The sequence below is a fragment of the Eucalyptus grandis genome, chromosome 1 (assembly GCF_016545825.1).
Source record: "Eucalyptus grandis isolate ANBG69807.140 chromosome 1, ASM1654582v1, whole genome shotgun sequence".
In the NCBI taxonomy this organism is placed as follows: domain Eukaryota; kingdom Viridiplantae; phylum Streptophyta; class Magnoliopsida; order Myrtales; family Myrtaceae; genus Eucalyptus; species Eucalyptus grandis.
Genome location: NC_052612.1, coordinates 22,040,505 through 22,056,449, shown reverse-complemented (window position 1 = coordinate 22,056,449; position 15,945 = coordinate 22,040,505). Strand labels below are relative to the sequence as shown.

The following is a 15,945-nucleotide window of genomic DNA, read 5'->3' as shown; positions in this document are numbered from 1 at the left end:
AATTGGGAGACCATGCACTTGAACCCAAAATTCACAGCTTGTGAACTTGTAGCATTGTGCTGGTTTGTTTGGCTCCCACGGTTTTAATATCAGTAAATTACTCAAAAAAGACTATGGGCTATTGGCTAATATTCTGTTTTTATCCCTTTCAGATTCAAATGTGAAGGATAAGATATCCGATTCTCGTTGCGCAAAATTCAGGGAATCAACCTTCCAAGCCCACGTCATAGTAGAGATAAAGCCCTGGTAATTTATATCTCCTCTCGAATATAACTTCCCGAATACCGTGCGCTTGCATTCATCAAGTATTTCTGCTAAAATGACACTTTCTCGAGGCGGTGCATCCACCTCGGTTTTCAGGTTCCCTAACCTCTTACATAGTAAGGCTAGGCGATAGTCTTTTTCCCCAAATTCGTCCATAATGAGTTCCCAAAAAGCAACAGTGAAGAAACGCCAAGAAAGCCAGAGATCAAATCCAGGTTTTACCCATTTGTTTTCTTCCTTCCAATTCAAAAATTACCTTCGGATAACCCTAATGAAACTTTGTTTTCTCAAATAATGGATACTCCATATCAGTCCCAAAAGAAGACTTACATAGAAATGGGGTAGGACGCATCATCCTCTTCAGCTAATCCGAGAAACGAGCACAGCCTGCCGCCACATTTACTGAACCTCCGGAATCACCGGAGCTTCGTTGGCTCTCGCGACAACAAGAGTAAAGCAAGATTAGGTCTGGGCGATTCCTTTCCAAGATCTAACGAGGAGACAAACTCCAGCGAACCCAGGAGAAGACGAGATGAATCTGATCAGCAAAAGCACGCATGGTTATTTGATTTAGGGATTTTCAGCCGTAGGGATTTTTAGGGTTTAGGGTTGGCTACCATAGTAGGTAGAGAGAGCTCTCATACGAGAGAGAACTTGTTTTTAAGCAGCAAGAAAATGAAATAAATAGTTTCATGAATATATTAGTTAAAAAGGTACATATGTGTATTGTGGCTTGTCATATCAACTTATAAAATTAAGTATCTCATCTCGTGTCATATTTGAATTTTTCTCTTCATATTTTGCATCTTTCTTCACATTATATTCTCGAAAATGTGACTAATGTTATCATTTATGCTCATTATATATTACACAATAACAAGTGTCCAGTAGACACTTGCCAAGCATATAATAAAAACAAGTTTACAATTTCCATGTCCTGATCTTCTCACATTATACATAATAAGTACTTTCAAAATTAAAGTATTTCATATTAATAAATAAAAACAGTCTTTTCAACAAAATCCACATTATTGTCAACGAAATTGTTCCAAAAGGCGGAGCTGCTCAACCTTTACCTTTTTGAAGCTTGACTCATGGACCGATAGAACTAAATAAAACTATAGATTGAATTGCTAAAGTCTAATTACGCCACTCTCTATCTGGAATTAAACCTCTAGCCTCACACAATCTCTTTTGGATATTCTTTATTCCGAAACTCATTTGGGTTGTCCCTCTCTATTATTTACTTAAAATGAAATAAGGATTTTTTTTTCTATTGAAGAAAAAGAAATACAATATGCATATAAACAAATGGATAAATCAATTTTCCTAATCGAACCTAACACGTCTCCTTAATCCACGGTCCGATCCACTTATGGCAAGTTAACCCCATCCTCCTTCCTCGAGATATTAATCATACACAAAGTCAGGTCAGGTCAGGTCAAGCCAGATGAAGTGAGGCCGCTTCGTCGTAATTAAGTATAAAAATGCCTTAATTGAAATTGCGAAAATGTGATTTTTTTTTTTTTTTTTTGGGTTTTATTGTTTTGGTTCTAGAGACCGTCCGGCCTTCTCTCTCTATCCAATTCCGAAAAAATCCGCCCCCGCCGTCGCCGGTGGTGACACCGTTGTTCGCCCCCAAAACCTTTCGATTTCTAGGGTTTTGCCAAGAATTCGAACAGAAGTTCCTCCAAAAATTCTCGAAATCGCCGGGAAATCCGAGGTCGAGGAGGGAGGAGATTCGCGACGATCCCCGGCGGGAAGATGCTTCAGATCCGATTGAAGAGGGACCCGATCGCCGACGGCGGCGGGGGGCTGAAGCCGTCGCCCGCGGAGACCGTGACGGTCGCCTGCCCCGACCACCTCGTCCTCGCCGACCTCCCGGTGGCGAAGGGCCTCGGGTCCGCCGCCGCCGCCTCCGTCGTGAAGCCCGTCGGCCGCAAGTCCCGCCGCCAGCTCGGGGAGCGCGTCCACTTCTGCGTCCGCTGCGACTTCCCGATCGCCATCTACGGGCGCCTGGTAATGCATTCCTCGTCGCTTGATTCGAACGGAGTTGGGGTTGACCGATTGGGAATGATTAGATTAGCTGGCTCTGAGGAGTGTCAATGTGGGAAATTTGGGACAATGATTAGTTATTTCAGGATGCCTGTTCAATTGCTGTTCCTCAATACGCTCGGAGAATTTTTTTCGACCTGTAGTGTGAGTGGATTTCGAGGACTGCGGCCGCCTTGCTAACGGGTTTTCGCATTGTTGTTTTGTTGGCAGAGCCCTTGTGAGCATGCCTTTTGTCTTGACTGTGCCAGGAGTGATTCAATCTGTTATCTGTAAGTACATCTTTCCTATGGCCCTTGTGACTACAAAATGCATCTCCTTAAGCGATGTTGGGTACACTTTGCACTGTATGGTCGGTGTAATTTTAGTGGATCCAGGGTTCTGAAAATGAAGACAAGTGCAAGCTCCAGCTTGATAGAGCAGCCTCCATTGTGAAACAAGGCCTGCTTTAAGAATTGTCATTTCCTATCGCTTCTGCCATATCTTCCTCATCTCATAATACCACCCTGGAATTTATCTGCACCTGCCAAATTCTTTGGTTCTCCAACTGATCTCTATGTTTGATGCTGTAATGTTTCTCAATCATCTCGGAAAGACTGGAATTTTGATCTGAATCGCATTAGCAAATGGTCTGTATGTGACGTTGACTATGGTAGATGTTACATTCTTGTGACTGACAAGTAAAGGCATAAGATAGAGAAAGAGAATGGACTAGGTATGAGAATTTGCCATCGCAAACTGAGTTTTTGATATGCGAAATTTCTGTGTTTTGACCATGCAATGACAACCTTTACTGGCTGAGGCTAACTCAAAATTCTTTACTAGTCAGGATCTCTACAGTAAAGTGTACCATTCCTCTGTTGATCTGTTCATATCAGAATACCCAAATAGTTATTTAACAGCTGTGACAACTTACAATTTTTCTTCTGCTTGGCAGATTTTTATATTGATTTAAGTCAGTCTGGATGGTGTTTGACCTATTCTAAATGTTAGTCTCTTAGTGGATCCTATTTTCTAGTCAAGCAGCTGAAGTGGAGTGAACTGGAGAGTTTATTCATGAATGGAACATTCTCCGAATTGAACTTTTGTTCGCCCTTTTGGATTTATGTACCCATACCCTGTCTGCCTTCTACATGAGAACAATGTTACATCAGGTGATACCGATGCTGCATGCAATTTAAGTTGGGTGCTGTAGTTGGTTCAATGCGTTAGTCAATTGTTTTCTTTGTTGAGATAGAAAATTAGGTCAGATATTATTGGTAAATTAGATTGTGGCTTTTGGGCCAGGCTGCCTGAGGGTTTCTCTCTCTGCAACGATCTATTAGCAAAACATAACAGAATGAAAGGAAGTTAAATACTTGCAATGGGAGGACTAATGTAGTAAGCTAAATGCTTGCAATGGGAAGATTAATGTAGTAAGCTAAATGCTTGCAACGGGAAGATTAATGTTTACAAGAAGCAAATTGCTTTGTCCAAGGGTAGATTTATTGCTTCTTTGCTACCATTTGCAAGCTATAGGTCAATATAACAGAACAGGAGCAGGTTGAGTATGTGCCAAAGGGAAAATTATTGAAGCAGATTGCTTTTGTGTAAGGGTAGACTGATGCTTCTTTGTTGCCATTAGCAAACCATTGGTGGTGGTATTTTTCACCTTTTTCTTAATTAAGAAGACATGGCAGCTGCAGAAGTTATAGTCTTCATGGCAACGAACAGTAATTACCCTCTTATAGTGATCATTTCTAGCATTGACAACTTTATGAGATCTTATTGACGAGTGAGCTGAATAAATAGTTAATTCTTTGTGTGACACAGGTGTGATGAACGTATACAGAAAATTCAAACCATAAAGATGATGGAGGGACTCTTTATATGTGCAGCACCCCACTGTCTCAAGTCTTTTCTAAAGAAAAGTGAATTTGAATCTCATATACATGAGACCCATGTTGATCTTCTTCAGCCAAATGCAGAAAAGGAAGATGGAAATGAATCAGATGCACGCAGTATCAAACAATCTACTGCTTCTGAATCTACCGCACGAGCTCCACCAAGGCCTGTTATTTCTCCTGGTTCATCACAGCTTCATGATCGTGACGACAAGGCTCGCCATCAGCATGGAAGAGAACAGCCTCCTCCAAGACCAATTATGCACCAGAAGCCACCAGCTTTCTTAGGGCAGGCCCAAAACAATCCTTCAGACTCGCAAGCAGACAACCGTCTTCCAGGGTTTGATAGGCGCTTCCATATGGATGTGCAGGGTGGACCACAACAAGAATCTAGCCATTTCCCAGAGAAACAGCCTGGAGTTTTATCAGATTCTCCCTTTCAAGAATACCCTCTGCATTCTATGCAACAACCAAACTTTGTTGTGCCATTACAGTCAAATCAAATGCTCACACCTCCACCTCCTTTCGGTTTCCCTCCTTACCCCATTGAGGGAGCTCAGCCATTTTTCCCCACACCCTATGATACAGTGCGGCAGGATTCAGCTCCTGAAGGTGGTCCAGAGCCAGGTTCATTGCTGGGATTCCCACCAGGTCCACCTGGTGGTGTGAATTTCATGGCTGGCTATCCTCAGCCATGGAACACTGGGATGGCTGCACCATTTGAACCTCCGACAGGAGGACAAGGAGCTGGAGATGCTTATGCAAATCCCGCAGATGTCCAAGGAAGAGTCCCATTATACCAGGGAGATTACATGCGAAATGCGGGAACATTGCCTTTGAATCCTCCTCCGCCACCTCCTTTAGCAAGCAAGGGTATGGAAACAGCTCGAGGGGGTAGTAGTGTGATGTAAGAGACGGCAAGGGAATATTGGCACCACAACCCTTGCCACTTCCACCGCCACCGCCGCCGGGACCTCCATCTCATATGTCACAGATCCAGCGGGGCAAGTTCTATCCAGGTGACATGGGGCATGAGGGACAGAATTATGGGTGGCAGCATGAGAACAGGGATGGCTTTGGGAGCAATCACGAGTAGAGAAGCCAATTTTCCATACTCTTATGTATCCCTCTTTTTAATAGCACCGAACTGATTTATGAAGCCTGATCTGTAATGCGGTTTGACGGTACTGATCCCCAGCCACTGTATTCTTGGCGTTGTTCTTTATTCTGCTTGGAAGCCACCCTCAAATGCCAAAGAGGGTTGCCCATTTAATACTTTCGCCCTTCTATTATTACCACGCTGACTGTTTATTTTCAACCATCGCTGATACCATGGAATCCCATCGTACCATGTCGTTTTCTTAAACACAATCTTTAAGATTTGATTGTCTCTAGGTTTCATATTGGGGAATGGCGGTGCTGCTATATAAACTGAGCTATATAGCGTGCTTGTATTATAGCCATTCAGGTAAATGAGCACTAACATTGTATCGACTTGCACAGTTAGAACAAGCCAATCATGTTATGTAATGTCCTGGATCCCAAGGTGTCAACTAGAATGTCATGGGATCCTGGATAGGAATAATTCATGCTACTGGAACGACCACGACCTTTGACAATTTGTGCTAGGATGTTTTCGTTTGCTTGAAACTTGAAGCCATCTTCCAAAATGCTTCTTTGATCCTGCTCTCCTGTGATTGTTCAACATGACCGTTCGTTCGCTTCTGGTGGTATTACAATTTCTCAAGTAATTCCAACTAAGGGTAAGGGAGGAAATTATAACAGAAATTAACTGTAGATCGCTTCTAGTTCACCATGTCTACGGCAGTTTGCCTACATTAACCATGACAGATAATCAATTCCAAGGATATTTACTTGCTCTCACACCATCCAACGTTCACACACCAGTTGATCAACGGCGAAAGCAATTTGGTCAATCAGATGATGCATTAAGAGTAAGAGAGGCACGAATGTATATCATACTTCAAGCCTTGCCCCAAAAGAAATTTAAATTTGTACAAATTGGCGAATTCGAAATTGTTCGAATTGTATAATTGTTAATTACTGACATTGGTAAACAACCCAATGCGATTTGATTATAATTCAATTCGTGACGATCATAAGTAGAAAGTTCATATTCTTCAGTCATTGATAAACAATTTGTTGGACAATACTCAACACAGTTACCACAAAAAATACAAATTCCGAAATCAATACTGTAAGTACATGCATTAAGAGTAAGAGTGGACGAATGTATATCATAATTCAAGCCTAGCCCCAAAAGAAATTAACATTTGTACATATCGTAAGTACATACAAGTTTCCTTTTTCAATTGTTCCGTGAACAAGGAGGATTCTCTCCAAATACCCACACAGCATTTTTGCCCCAGGTGAAACCTACAGTTGGAGGACAGACTCATAACCCTGAAGCTCCAAATTCAGACTAAAACATGATAAGCAAAACACTATATTGACAAAAAAATAATATAGATTGACAAAAAAATAATATAGGCATATAAGGAAGAGGAAAAAAAAAGCACTCAAAGCTCACTAATAAACCTGTCCACCCCCGCAGCTTGGAAAAATGGAATGGAATGGGAGACAGAGATGGAAAAGGAAGATACAGTGGTTACAGAGAAGACACAAAAAAAAATGAATAAAGGTGATAGATGTAGGACATCAACTCAGTTTTTTCTGCTCCGCAATCCATTGCTGAACTTTGCTTCTATAACCCTCAGATAATTTGGAATAGAACTGCACAGCACTGCCATAACCTGCCATGACGTACTTATCAAAATGTTCTTCATACTTCTCATAGAGAGCTGGAACTGTGAGGATGACAACAAGGCCTGCCATTTGGTAGGTATGAGATTTATATATTTCTTCTTGATTCTTAGATATCATCATATGACAGGAATGAGTTGGTTAATACAAACTATAGCAATATGCATTTTGAAATTCATTTTCAACTACTGATCATGGAAAAAGACAATGGAGATGAAACTTACTCGTGTATCCTAGTGTGAGGAAATCAGTCAGGCTGCCAACTACAGAAATCAGCAACAAGGATATAGCGACTTTAAAATACATCCATGTATCTTTACCCAAGGCAATATTTTGGAAAGCCAAGAGCACAGCATTTATATGAGTTCGAGCAAAAGCTGCCACATCATTCATCATATCTTCTGATATGTGCATCTCAGGTAGGGGTGGAGAAGGTCTGCAAAAGAAAAATATAAACATAAATAAAACTGAGTATAATCGAAAAAGATTTTGACGTCATCAGTGGCGTACTTATGTAAAGGTCATCAGTGGTTTATGCTCATATGTCATCAAGAAGGAGATACTACTAGCCAGCAATTTCATTCATATGGTAGATGTCACCAACAAGATTTAAGTATCTTAAATAACACCTGCGAAACAAATCTTCTCTGACTCATTGAATCGATAGCAAACAATAACATTAGGAAACTCTTATCTTAGATGCAACCTCAGCACATCAAATGTTCTAGACACAGAATAGTCCATGCCAGCTGGTAACAATTAAATTACATGCCCAATGCCATTCCTTATTCAAGATATTTTTTGTAGCTCAAACATGCTGCTGAGCTCACTAAATGTCATCAGGATCCTGAATTAATAAATTTTAAAGCATGAAAATCAAACTAACCAGTAATCAAGTTGATTCATTTTCAACCAGTAAGCACCTTCTTCCTGGAGGACTTTAATACAGATTTGCAGGTTTAACACTTCTCCAATCACTAACTATAATTTAAACTGTAGAACTTAGAAGTAGAAGAGAGAGTACCAAGGTATTTGGTTCTTTAGAAATCTCCCAATTTTCAATTGATCAGTCCATCGTGCTGTCCAACCCTTACACCATTGAGCATCCGCTTTTCTCTTTCTTTTTTCGTTTTTCTTTTAAATGATTAGTAGTTGGTAGTAAATGTGGTCCAGATTTATGGGGCTTAGACAGCAATATACTCAGATCAAAGACTATTATTGTGGTAGTGGATCACAAAGAGGAAACAGTGAATGGCACGATCCTAATTTTGCAGACTCTCAAACAGAATCAATGCACCACCAGAATCTTCTTAATCAACATCATTCAAGGTTCTAACTGTATATTGCGGACAAAGACAACAAGAGATTCACATCCGAGTGATCACATAACTAATCCATTATGAAAACACCAGAAGGAAAACCATGTTTCTGTCGGATGCAGTTTGATAAGCACCGAAGTATCAGACCACAATAAAAATGATGTTCATTTCCTCTTAGTGCAGTTGACCAAGGCAATTTACAGAAGACTTACCTATTAAGTATGGCTGCCGATTTGGCCCAAAGAAAGAGAATAGTGGTGAGTAGGAGCAGAACACAGGAGGATAGCGATAATAGAGTATATCCAGATATTTCAAACACAACCCAAGCAGCTAGAGTCACTACCAGTATCCCCCATGTCAATTTGCTCCTCCTCCATAATATAACATCCGCAACTGTGCAACTCAGACCAAACAAAAAAGGGAAATCCACCATTAATTTCTCAAAACCACATAACGCGAAAACTCATGGATCGGAGGCATAATCCCCGATAGCCACAGCACATTCATGGGATAAGCATCAATTGCAAAGAAAGATCGATGGTTGACAAAATCAAGAAGACCCATCAACGATACAACACTGCATTCAAAGTCAAGCGCGCTAATTACTAATGAAAAGAGGAAGAGGAAACTATCAGCAATTGGGCAAGATCGAAAGGCCGATGATCGGAAAGAAAGCAGAGACGGATTGGAAACGAGGAAAAAAGTAGTAAATCTTACCAAGACCTCCACCAAGCACTTCGTGGACAGTTCTCTGCCTGTTAAACAACCGATCGGATGAACCCATTTCCGAAGAAAGATCGGGTCGAATTCTTGGACATCCGTTGTCCTAGAACATCTGAGCGTGTAGGTCGGAGACCAGTTCAGGGCAGCAGCCGCAATCCCATGTCCTGACTCTCTCTCTCTCTCTCTCTCTCTCTCTATGAAGTTTCTTACTTTTTATGTTTTCTATAAGAAACCAGTGACTTTGGTCGATATAGGATTAAAGTATTACTCGAAAATCTAAAAAGAACAGAAAACAGGGGACGGATGAATGTTCAAAGTTGTGATACGTTGGTGGTCTCCCATTTCCAGCCTAAAAGCAAAAAAGAGCATCCTCGGTCATCATCACTCATCACCTCTCTCAAGCTTCAATCCATCTCTCTCTCTCTCTCTCTCTCTTTCTCTTCCATTTCTTCCTGACCAAACTAAGGAGAAGCGGTGCACTCATTGGGGCGATCACGATCATCTACATTCACATCCAACTTTTCTTTTCTTTTTCCCTTCTACCCATAAAAAATAAATGTCAAAGATATCATTTCTAAATCCACCCATCCGTAAAAGACAATTTACAGAGCTGTTATTGGATTCACACCATATGATTCATCATTTAATTAAGTTATTTCGCGTGCAAATCACTAGTGAGTTTTTTCAAACTACAAACTCTTAACAAAATTTCCACCAAAAAATAGAAATTCCTAACAAAATTACTGAGGATAAGACAAGTGGGATCGTGCAATGGTCAGGTGGGGAGACAGCTTTCTCAATCAACGACATTTTCAACAGTTCATTTATGGGACAGCTTGACATAGCTTCAAGATCGGGCAAAGAAGACCCCGCTGGCCATCAATGCATCATTCGCCCGCTGAGGGCCACAACTCTCTGGGAACCACAGTAGAATAATGTCTCCCTGCCTTTTTCTAAATGAGGAAATGACGAAAGTACTAAAGGGTAATTCATTCCGAAGAGAGTGCTCCCTTGGTGCGGACTCAGCGATTCCTCAACCAACTACGCTCAATATCAATTTGTCCCAACATAACAGACAGGGAAAACAGTCATACAGCCCACGGCACACGGATCGTTAGGGAACTCACGTAAGAACCTACATGATCAACAGACATCGGAGTCTGAGTTCTTGGTAGCTTTTGGGTCTGTCCATGTTCAGTACTCTGCTAAGATGATACCAAAATTCACCCTCGCCCCCCTTGAATCACATTTTTTTGGGGTAAGCTTCTTGTAATGAAATTGTCCGGACATTTACTATCAGGAGCTGCCGGAACTTAAAAAGTATTTCCACAATTATGATTAACTTTATGCCTCCCGAACTGCAATTTCTTTCAATTCTACATTGTCGAAATTTCGCAGTCTCTTCCAAAAAATTAAAAAGCCAAACAATCTTCTGCTCTATCTTGTTTCCTTCTCGGCTTGAGTGGTTGCAGCTTCACTCGCTTGAGGGGTCGCAACTTCACTCACTTGAGGGGTCGCGGCGGGGGTGTCCATCAGGCTGGCAGCTATTGCAGCCTCCAATTCCTCGGCTTCCATGTCAGAAAGGGTATGATCAGTCTGACTTCTTTGAGGAGGAGGAGGAGGTTGCGTTGTATTGCAAGATTTTATTATTCTCTCGGCATCTTCAGGGGATAGCCATTGGCCGTAACCACTGGGGGCTTCCGATGACGAAATTGGGCACTCTCTTGGGAAATTCCCCCTCACTAGGAAAATGCTCCACCCAGAGCTTTTGAGAGAGTCCAAATAGGCAGAGAGATAGAACTTGGAGAGATACTGAGGCGCTGCATATAGGCTGTCGAAGTTATACCACTCTCCATTCACTTTCCTAATGCAGAACCAGTGGTCCTGCAAATGGCATATGAAGGCGTTTTCCAGCTCCGGATCTATCTGCGCTGGCTCAGCAACTGGTGAGTTCAGGGGGATGACCTGCAAGTCCCACACCTCTAAAGCCTTTTCCAAAACCTGCAAACAAAGATTTATGTAATAGTTACGTACCATGCCCACGTTCAAGATTGATGTCAAGCGTACATTGTATAATATTGTCCAAACGAATAATCGAATGAGTCGAAACAACCTATGACTATTTACATACAAATCCTTTCCAAATTATCAGAACAGGTAAGCACATCTCCTTCAGAATCCAACCAGAATTTCAGGAGGAAAGAAAGAGCGGAGGAAGGAGTTTCCTAAAAAGAAAGGACAGAAGTAAAGAAGAGGTGGGGTTCAACTTTAAATTTAAAAGGAGACACTGTAAAATCTTATTGTCTATAGGCAACTCTGACCAAATGACCCCTCATTAACTCTTTTGACGATCACTTTTAGAAACAACAAAGAGTCAGCAATGCAACTATTACCACTTTAACCTTCACATTCAATCACTCAAATGCAGAAATCTTCTTGGCAACATCGTCATCTTATTTACCTATCAGTAGATAGTCATATGCACTACCATTTCCCCAAATGTTACAACGAGAGAGAGAGAGAGCGAGAGAGAGAGAGAGGCATCCCAGTTAACAAAATAACAGTATCTCAATTCCATCTATTTCTTTTTTGTTCCTCTAATTGCCTCGTGGTATAACTATACCTCCTAGCTCATTGATAAAAGAGCGAGCACTACTAATGGTACAATCTTTTCCTGAGCCCAAGGAAACAGAAAACAAGGATCACCATTATTATCTTAACAAAACGTTTAATTCTTCCTTCTACAGTAACTCTCGGGATGCATTAACTAAAAACAAGAACTTGTCGGATACTTACGCATCAAATTACTGGTTCAAAAAGCTGCCCAAAGAGACTATCATTGACTCAAAGTTAATATAGCGATGTCCACAGCAGTTTTTTACTAATATTCATTTAAAAAAAATTGCATCAAACCTAAACCATATCAGTATCAAAGCACCAAGAATTCTTAATTGACATATCAAAGGTTGATGAAAACTAAGAATTCGTAGCAATAGTACGATCAAGCAGTTCAGAGTTAAATCACAAGTACAACTATACTAAGTCAAACAGGATGATCAGTCAGTCTATCCTGATTAAGAAAGAGGCAATTTTCTTTTATGAGCTAAGATTTCAAATGCTCTCTCTCTCTCTCTCTCACTCACGCGTGCGCATGCGTGCGTGTATATTGGCACCTGTCTTTCCTCTATTCATATAATTTGATAAATCACTCGTTTTCTTTTTCCAGGAAAGTAAACTGTCCCTTTCCTCTCAGATTGACTGATATTAATCAGGAGCTCCCTGCACGAAACCCTCCCTCCCTACACGTACACATATTGACACCTGTCTTTCCTCACAATATTTATATAATTTGATGAATCGCTCGTTTTCTTTTTCCAGGAAAGTAAATTGTCCCTTTTCTCTCAGACTGACTAACATTAATCAGGAGTTCCCCAATCTCCTGCACGAAATTCAGTAGCTTTTATATTCATACCCACAGCTTCTTCATGAGATGCACCACTTGAGTTTGTTAATACCATACAAATAAATATGCTCAACTACCAATATGTGTCTTCTCTTCTGATAATGTGGAACTTGGGCAAGTATTGTCATTAGCACTTCTTTTGCCCACGATATGTAGAAAATCTTATGGTTCAGTAGAAGAAAAACTGGGGAAAGGACTCTTAAGATTACCTGAACCACCAAACAAGCCCATGTGATTAATTTCTGCAAATATCTATCACGGAAGGATTGTTACTCTAACCGAAGCACAAAACTCTAGTCAACCTTATAAATGCCACATGCAGTACAAACAGGGTAAAATTCAAGGAATAAAGAGGACGGCATATAAGTTGCATTCCAAAGAAAGACAAGCAAACAATAATTTAGATCAAAATTGGGCAGGATGCGCAGCCTGCACAAGAGCAATCCATAAATAATCAAATAATGCTTTCTTGTGCAAATTAAAATATGTGCCTATTGCAGAACTAGAGCTAGAAATTACACAACCAGTCATGCAGCATTACACACTGCACGAAGTCAAAATCCAAAGGCAGAGGTGCAGTTGATGTACACCTTCATGTTTGAACCATTGTACAAGAAAAATTGCTCCAATTGCAGGCCGAGGAAGCTCACACTTCCACTGGAAGTTGGAAGCATATACTCTTAATACTTGACCCATATTCATGAATTGTTTCAAGTAGCAAAGCAATTCATATTTAAGCACTCAGGTGAACTTTTTACTGAACAATGGGAAAAGTGCCTACAATTTAATTATTTTCTAAGATTCCGTCAACTAAGTTTCTTCACAAAGTTTGATTTTTTCATCTTTTAGTCGACAGCTATTCGTGCAATGTAAATACAACTGAAAACAACCCTAAAGAGATTCGACAATGGGAAAGATTATCCATTAAGCCTTATGAGCGAAAGATCAATTGTCAAGGCCCCATGCGCAATGATAACAAACAAATGCCTACTTACATAATTGCACTGCACAAACCATGCTGGTAGTCCACAATTAGTATCCATCGGACTCATCATTCTCCTTTGGAAGTCAAGAGAAAACTCATTATCCATCAGACTCTTAAGCTATTACTTGTCAGGTTCGGGCAAAGAACCTTACAGCCCCCCTCATTAAATTAGGATTTAGTTGGTTAAGCATCACATTAAACACATGGCCCCAAAAGACTACAACTTTTCAGTCAATCTCTACGGATTTACAAAGAAGTAGATTCCACTTTGGTATCATGTGCACTAGCATCCTCATGGATATTTGGACCCCCTCACATGCTCAGAGACTGTTCAATATATAGATTTTAGGTTTGCTGAAGTATATCTTGTGATTTTAAAATCTTGTTTTTATTTTTTAGCCAGGACTACATGTAAATGAAAAGGAGTTGAAACAGCAAAATTCTAAAAAGTCAAAAGCCAGGTAGAGTGTTTTTACTGCTCTTGACAAACAACGTAAATAGATTAAGAGTATATCTTTAAAGCATCAAGTTCAGTGATGACGTGTTCTTTTCTGATTTCTATGAAAGGTCCAGTAGAAAAAATCATAATTGAAACCAAAACTTGTAGATCGCTATCCCAAATCTAACCCATTTCAATTGATGAGTTGTCACTCACAATTTCTTAGGCAATTTAAGTTAGTATTTCCTGAAAAGAATTCTCTGCTTTTCCCATGTTTACTTGTCAACAAACCTATATTTTCAAACTGTGTCATCGTATACGCGTATAAGATAGTATATATTAAACATAGCCTATTAAATCATCCACCTAGTTAAGCCACATATTTGGTCATTAGGCATTGAAACCTTAATTTTTTGTTTGGGAGATAGGAGAGGGGAGGAAAAATAGGGCCGGGGAAGAAAATTTCACAATTCCCTTCCAATTCACTCTTGCATAAAGTTCAATTTTCTTTTCAAAATCTTCCACCCCCACCCCCACCCTCATTTTCCCTCTCCTGTCTCTCCCAAACAAAGCCTAAAAATCTAAAAGGTAAGGTAAAGCGTCATGCAATCCCACGATTGCAATCAAGTTAGTTAGCTTTTATTCAACTCCTCCACCCCTATGGATGGATAAAAAATGAAAAGACAACATACACTTGTGTAGACTTCCCAAACAAAACTAAATTTTATTTTTTTCTTTGATTTGACAATCTTACAATTGCATGAGGAGCATTTAGATTTATGTATGGTCACATTGCAAAGAACAGACAGAAGCTGCTATAAAGCATTTAATGACCCAGAGGCCGCCATTTCATGCTTTTTGGAAGTTCTTTGCATTATGCCGATACATTAAGGCGTACTCTTCCATCCAAAGACAGATCTTTTTGGTAGCCATTCTATACATGACTTATTTCTGAATTAGTGAAGTTCACATTTCCGATTTTGCCTCAAAATCTATAACGGCGAGTGTATTAATGTCGTAACGGATCAGGATATTTCATCAGTGTAATTGTCAAATTTAGAACCCATTTCACTGATACTGACAGTTTTGTAGACTAGCTTACAAGCATCAGAAGAGCCCAACACACCATGTGCTCAATATAAATTAGTACTAGGATGATCCAAAAGATCCTAACTATCGACGTATAGGTGCATATGCAGATTAATCACCATGGATGATCACTCCGCACAGCTGAAAACTAATTACTTGCCACAGGCCGACAATCACACAAACAATCACCACCATCACACTCATCCTACAGTCAAAGATCGAGAGCTCCGTCTATAGCGAAATGAGCACTAGCAAGGATTTCCCAATGCGACAACAAACCACTCCGTCATCCCTCACGGAGCGAGAGCTCCAACGAACAAGACAACAACTCAACAGCGCCGCCGTACGAAGCCATCGAGGATCATTCCAAAAGCCCCTCTCAGAATTCAAGCTCCAAAGCAACTCAATTCCGAGAAGGGGCGGGAGAGAGCGAACCTGGATACTGAAATCGCCGTCGAGGGAGACGTTGTGGGACTCCTGGGAGAGGAAGTCGCCGCCGCCGCCGACGCCGCCGACGCCGGGGACGGGCATCATCATCTGGCGCTCCCTGCGGTCGAGATCGGAGGCGAGGGCGGCGAGGTCGAACTCGGAGAAGAAGGGGCCCTGGAGGACGGTGTTGACGCAGTGCACCGCGCACAGCTTCGACTCCTGCACCTCGTGGTACAGCATCCCCCCGTTGCTCGCTCCCTCCATCTCCGCAGACAGAATCGAAGAATCGAAGAATCGAAGACGACGACGACGAAGAATCGAAACCCTAGGGGACTGGATTCTGGGGGAAGCTTTTCGAATGCGATTGACGCGAAGGCGATGGAAGATTTTTTTTTTTTTTTTTTATCCTTCGTTGGGGGGGAGGGAATATTTATCGTCAACGATCGATTTTGATTCGTTTCTTTCCCCCAAAATTTCCCCCCTCCCTCCCTTCCTCCCGGGTGTCAGCGCGTGCC

The 15,945-nt window shown here is 41.0% G+C and overlaps 3 protein-coding genes across 4 annotated transcripts; 1 reads left to right on the top strand and 2 right to left on the bottom strand.

Annotated features, from left to right (window-relative positions):
* Window positions 1-1,784: 1,784 nt before the first annotated feature.
* LOC104435456 (E3 ubiquitin-protein ligase HAKAI homolog) lies at window positions 1,785-5,517 on the top strand. Its single transcript, XM_039310961.1, has 3 exons — window positions 1,785-2,283; window positions 2,530-2,588; window positions 4,129-5,517. The coding sequence occupies exons 1-3, from the start codon at window positions 2,029-2,031 to the stop codon at window positions 5,108-5,110; spliced, it is 1,296 nt and encodes a 431-aa protein (XP_039166895.1). The 5' UTR covers window positions 1,785-2,028; the 3' UTR covers window positions 5,111-5,517.
* Window positions 5,518-6,430: 913 nt separating this feature from the next.
* On the bottom strand, window positions 6,431-9,454 carry LOC104433109 (reticulon-like protein B12). 2 transcript variants are annotated; one of them, XM_010045760.3, is made up of 4 exons: window positions 9,020-9,454; window positions 8,515-8,695; window positions 7,208-7,419; window positions 6,431-6,973 (listed from the first exon to the last, which is right to left on the bottom strand). In XM_010045760.3, exons 1-4 carry the CDS (start codon window positions 9,084-9,086, stop codon window positions 6,879-6,881), a joined length of 555 nt encoding a protein of 184 aa, XP_010044062.2. In that variant the 5' UTR covers window positions 9,087-9,454; the 3' UTR covers window positions 6,431-6,878. The 2 variants fall into 2 exon arrangements, with proteins under 2 accessions (XP_010044062.2, XP_010044061.2); XM_010045759.3 differs by having other exon boundaries at window positions 6,431-7,048; window positions 9,020-9,450.
* Window positions 9,455-10,247: 793 nt separating this feature from the next.
* Window positions 10,248-15,858, bottom strand: LOC104433110 (ataxin-3 homolog). Its single transcript, XM_010045761.3, has 2 exons — window positions 15,437-15,858; window positions 10,248-11,026 (listed from the first exon to the last, which is right to left on the bottom strand). Exons 1-2 carry the CDS (start codon window positions 15,692-15,694, stop codon window positions 10,463-10,465), a joined length of 822 nt encoding a protein of 273 aa, XP_010044063.2. The 5' UTR covers window positions 15,695-15,858; the 3' UTR covers window positions 10,248-10,462.
* Window positions 15,859-15,945: the final 87 nt, after the last annotated feature.

Coding starts and splice junctions, on each gene's coding strand:
- LOC104435456 (XM_039310961.1), top strand. CDS start 2,029: ATGCTTCAGATCCGATTGAAGAGGGACCCGATCGCCGACGGCGGCGGG. Junction 2,284..2,529: donor TCGCCATCTACGGGCGCCTG/GTAATGCATTCC, acceptor TTTTGTTGGCAG/AGCCCTTGTGAGCATGCCTT. Junction 2,589..4,128: donor AGTGATTCAATCTGTTATCT/GTAAGTACATCT, acceptor TGTGTGACACAG/GTGTGATGAACGTATACAGA.
- LOC104433109 (XM_010045759.3), bottom strand. CDS start 9,086: ATGGGTTCATCCGATCGGTTGTTTAACAGGCAGAGAACTGTCCACGAA. Junction 7,420..8,514: donor TCGGCAGCCATACTTAATAG/GTAAGTCTTCTG, acceptor TTTCTTTTGCAG/ACCTTCTCCACCCCTACCTG. Junction 7,049..7,207: donor CCTCACACTAGGATACACGA/GTAAGTTTCATC, acceptor ACCAAATGGCAG/GCCTTGTTGTCATCCTCACA.
- LOC104433110 (XM_010045761.3), bottom strand. CDS start 15,694: ATGGAGGGAGCGAGCAACGGGGGGATGCTGTACCACGAGGTGCAGGAG. Junction 11,027..15,436: donor ACGGCGATTTCAGTATCCAG/GTTCGCTCTCTC, acceptor CTTTGTTTGCAG/GTTTTGGAAAAGGCTTTAGA.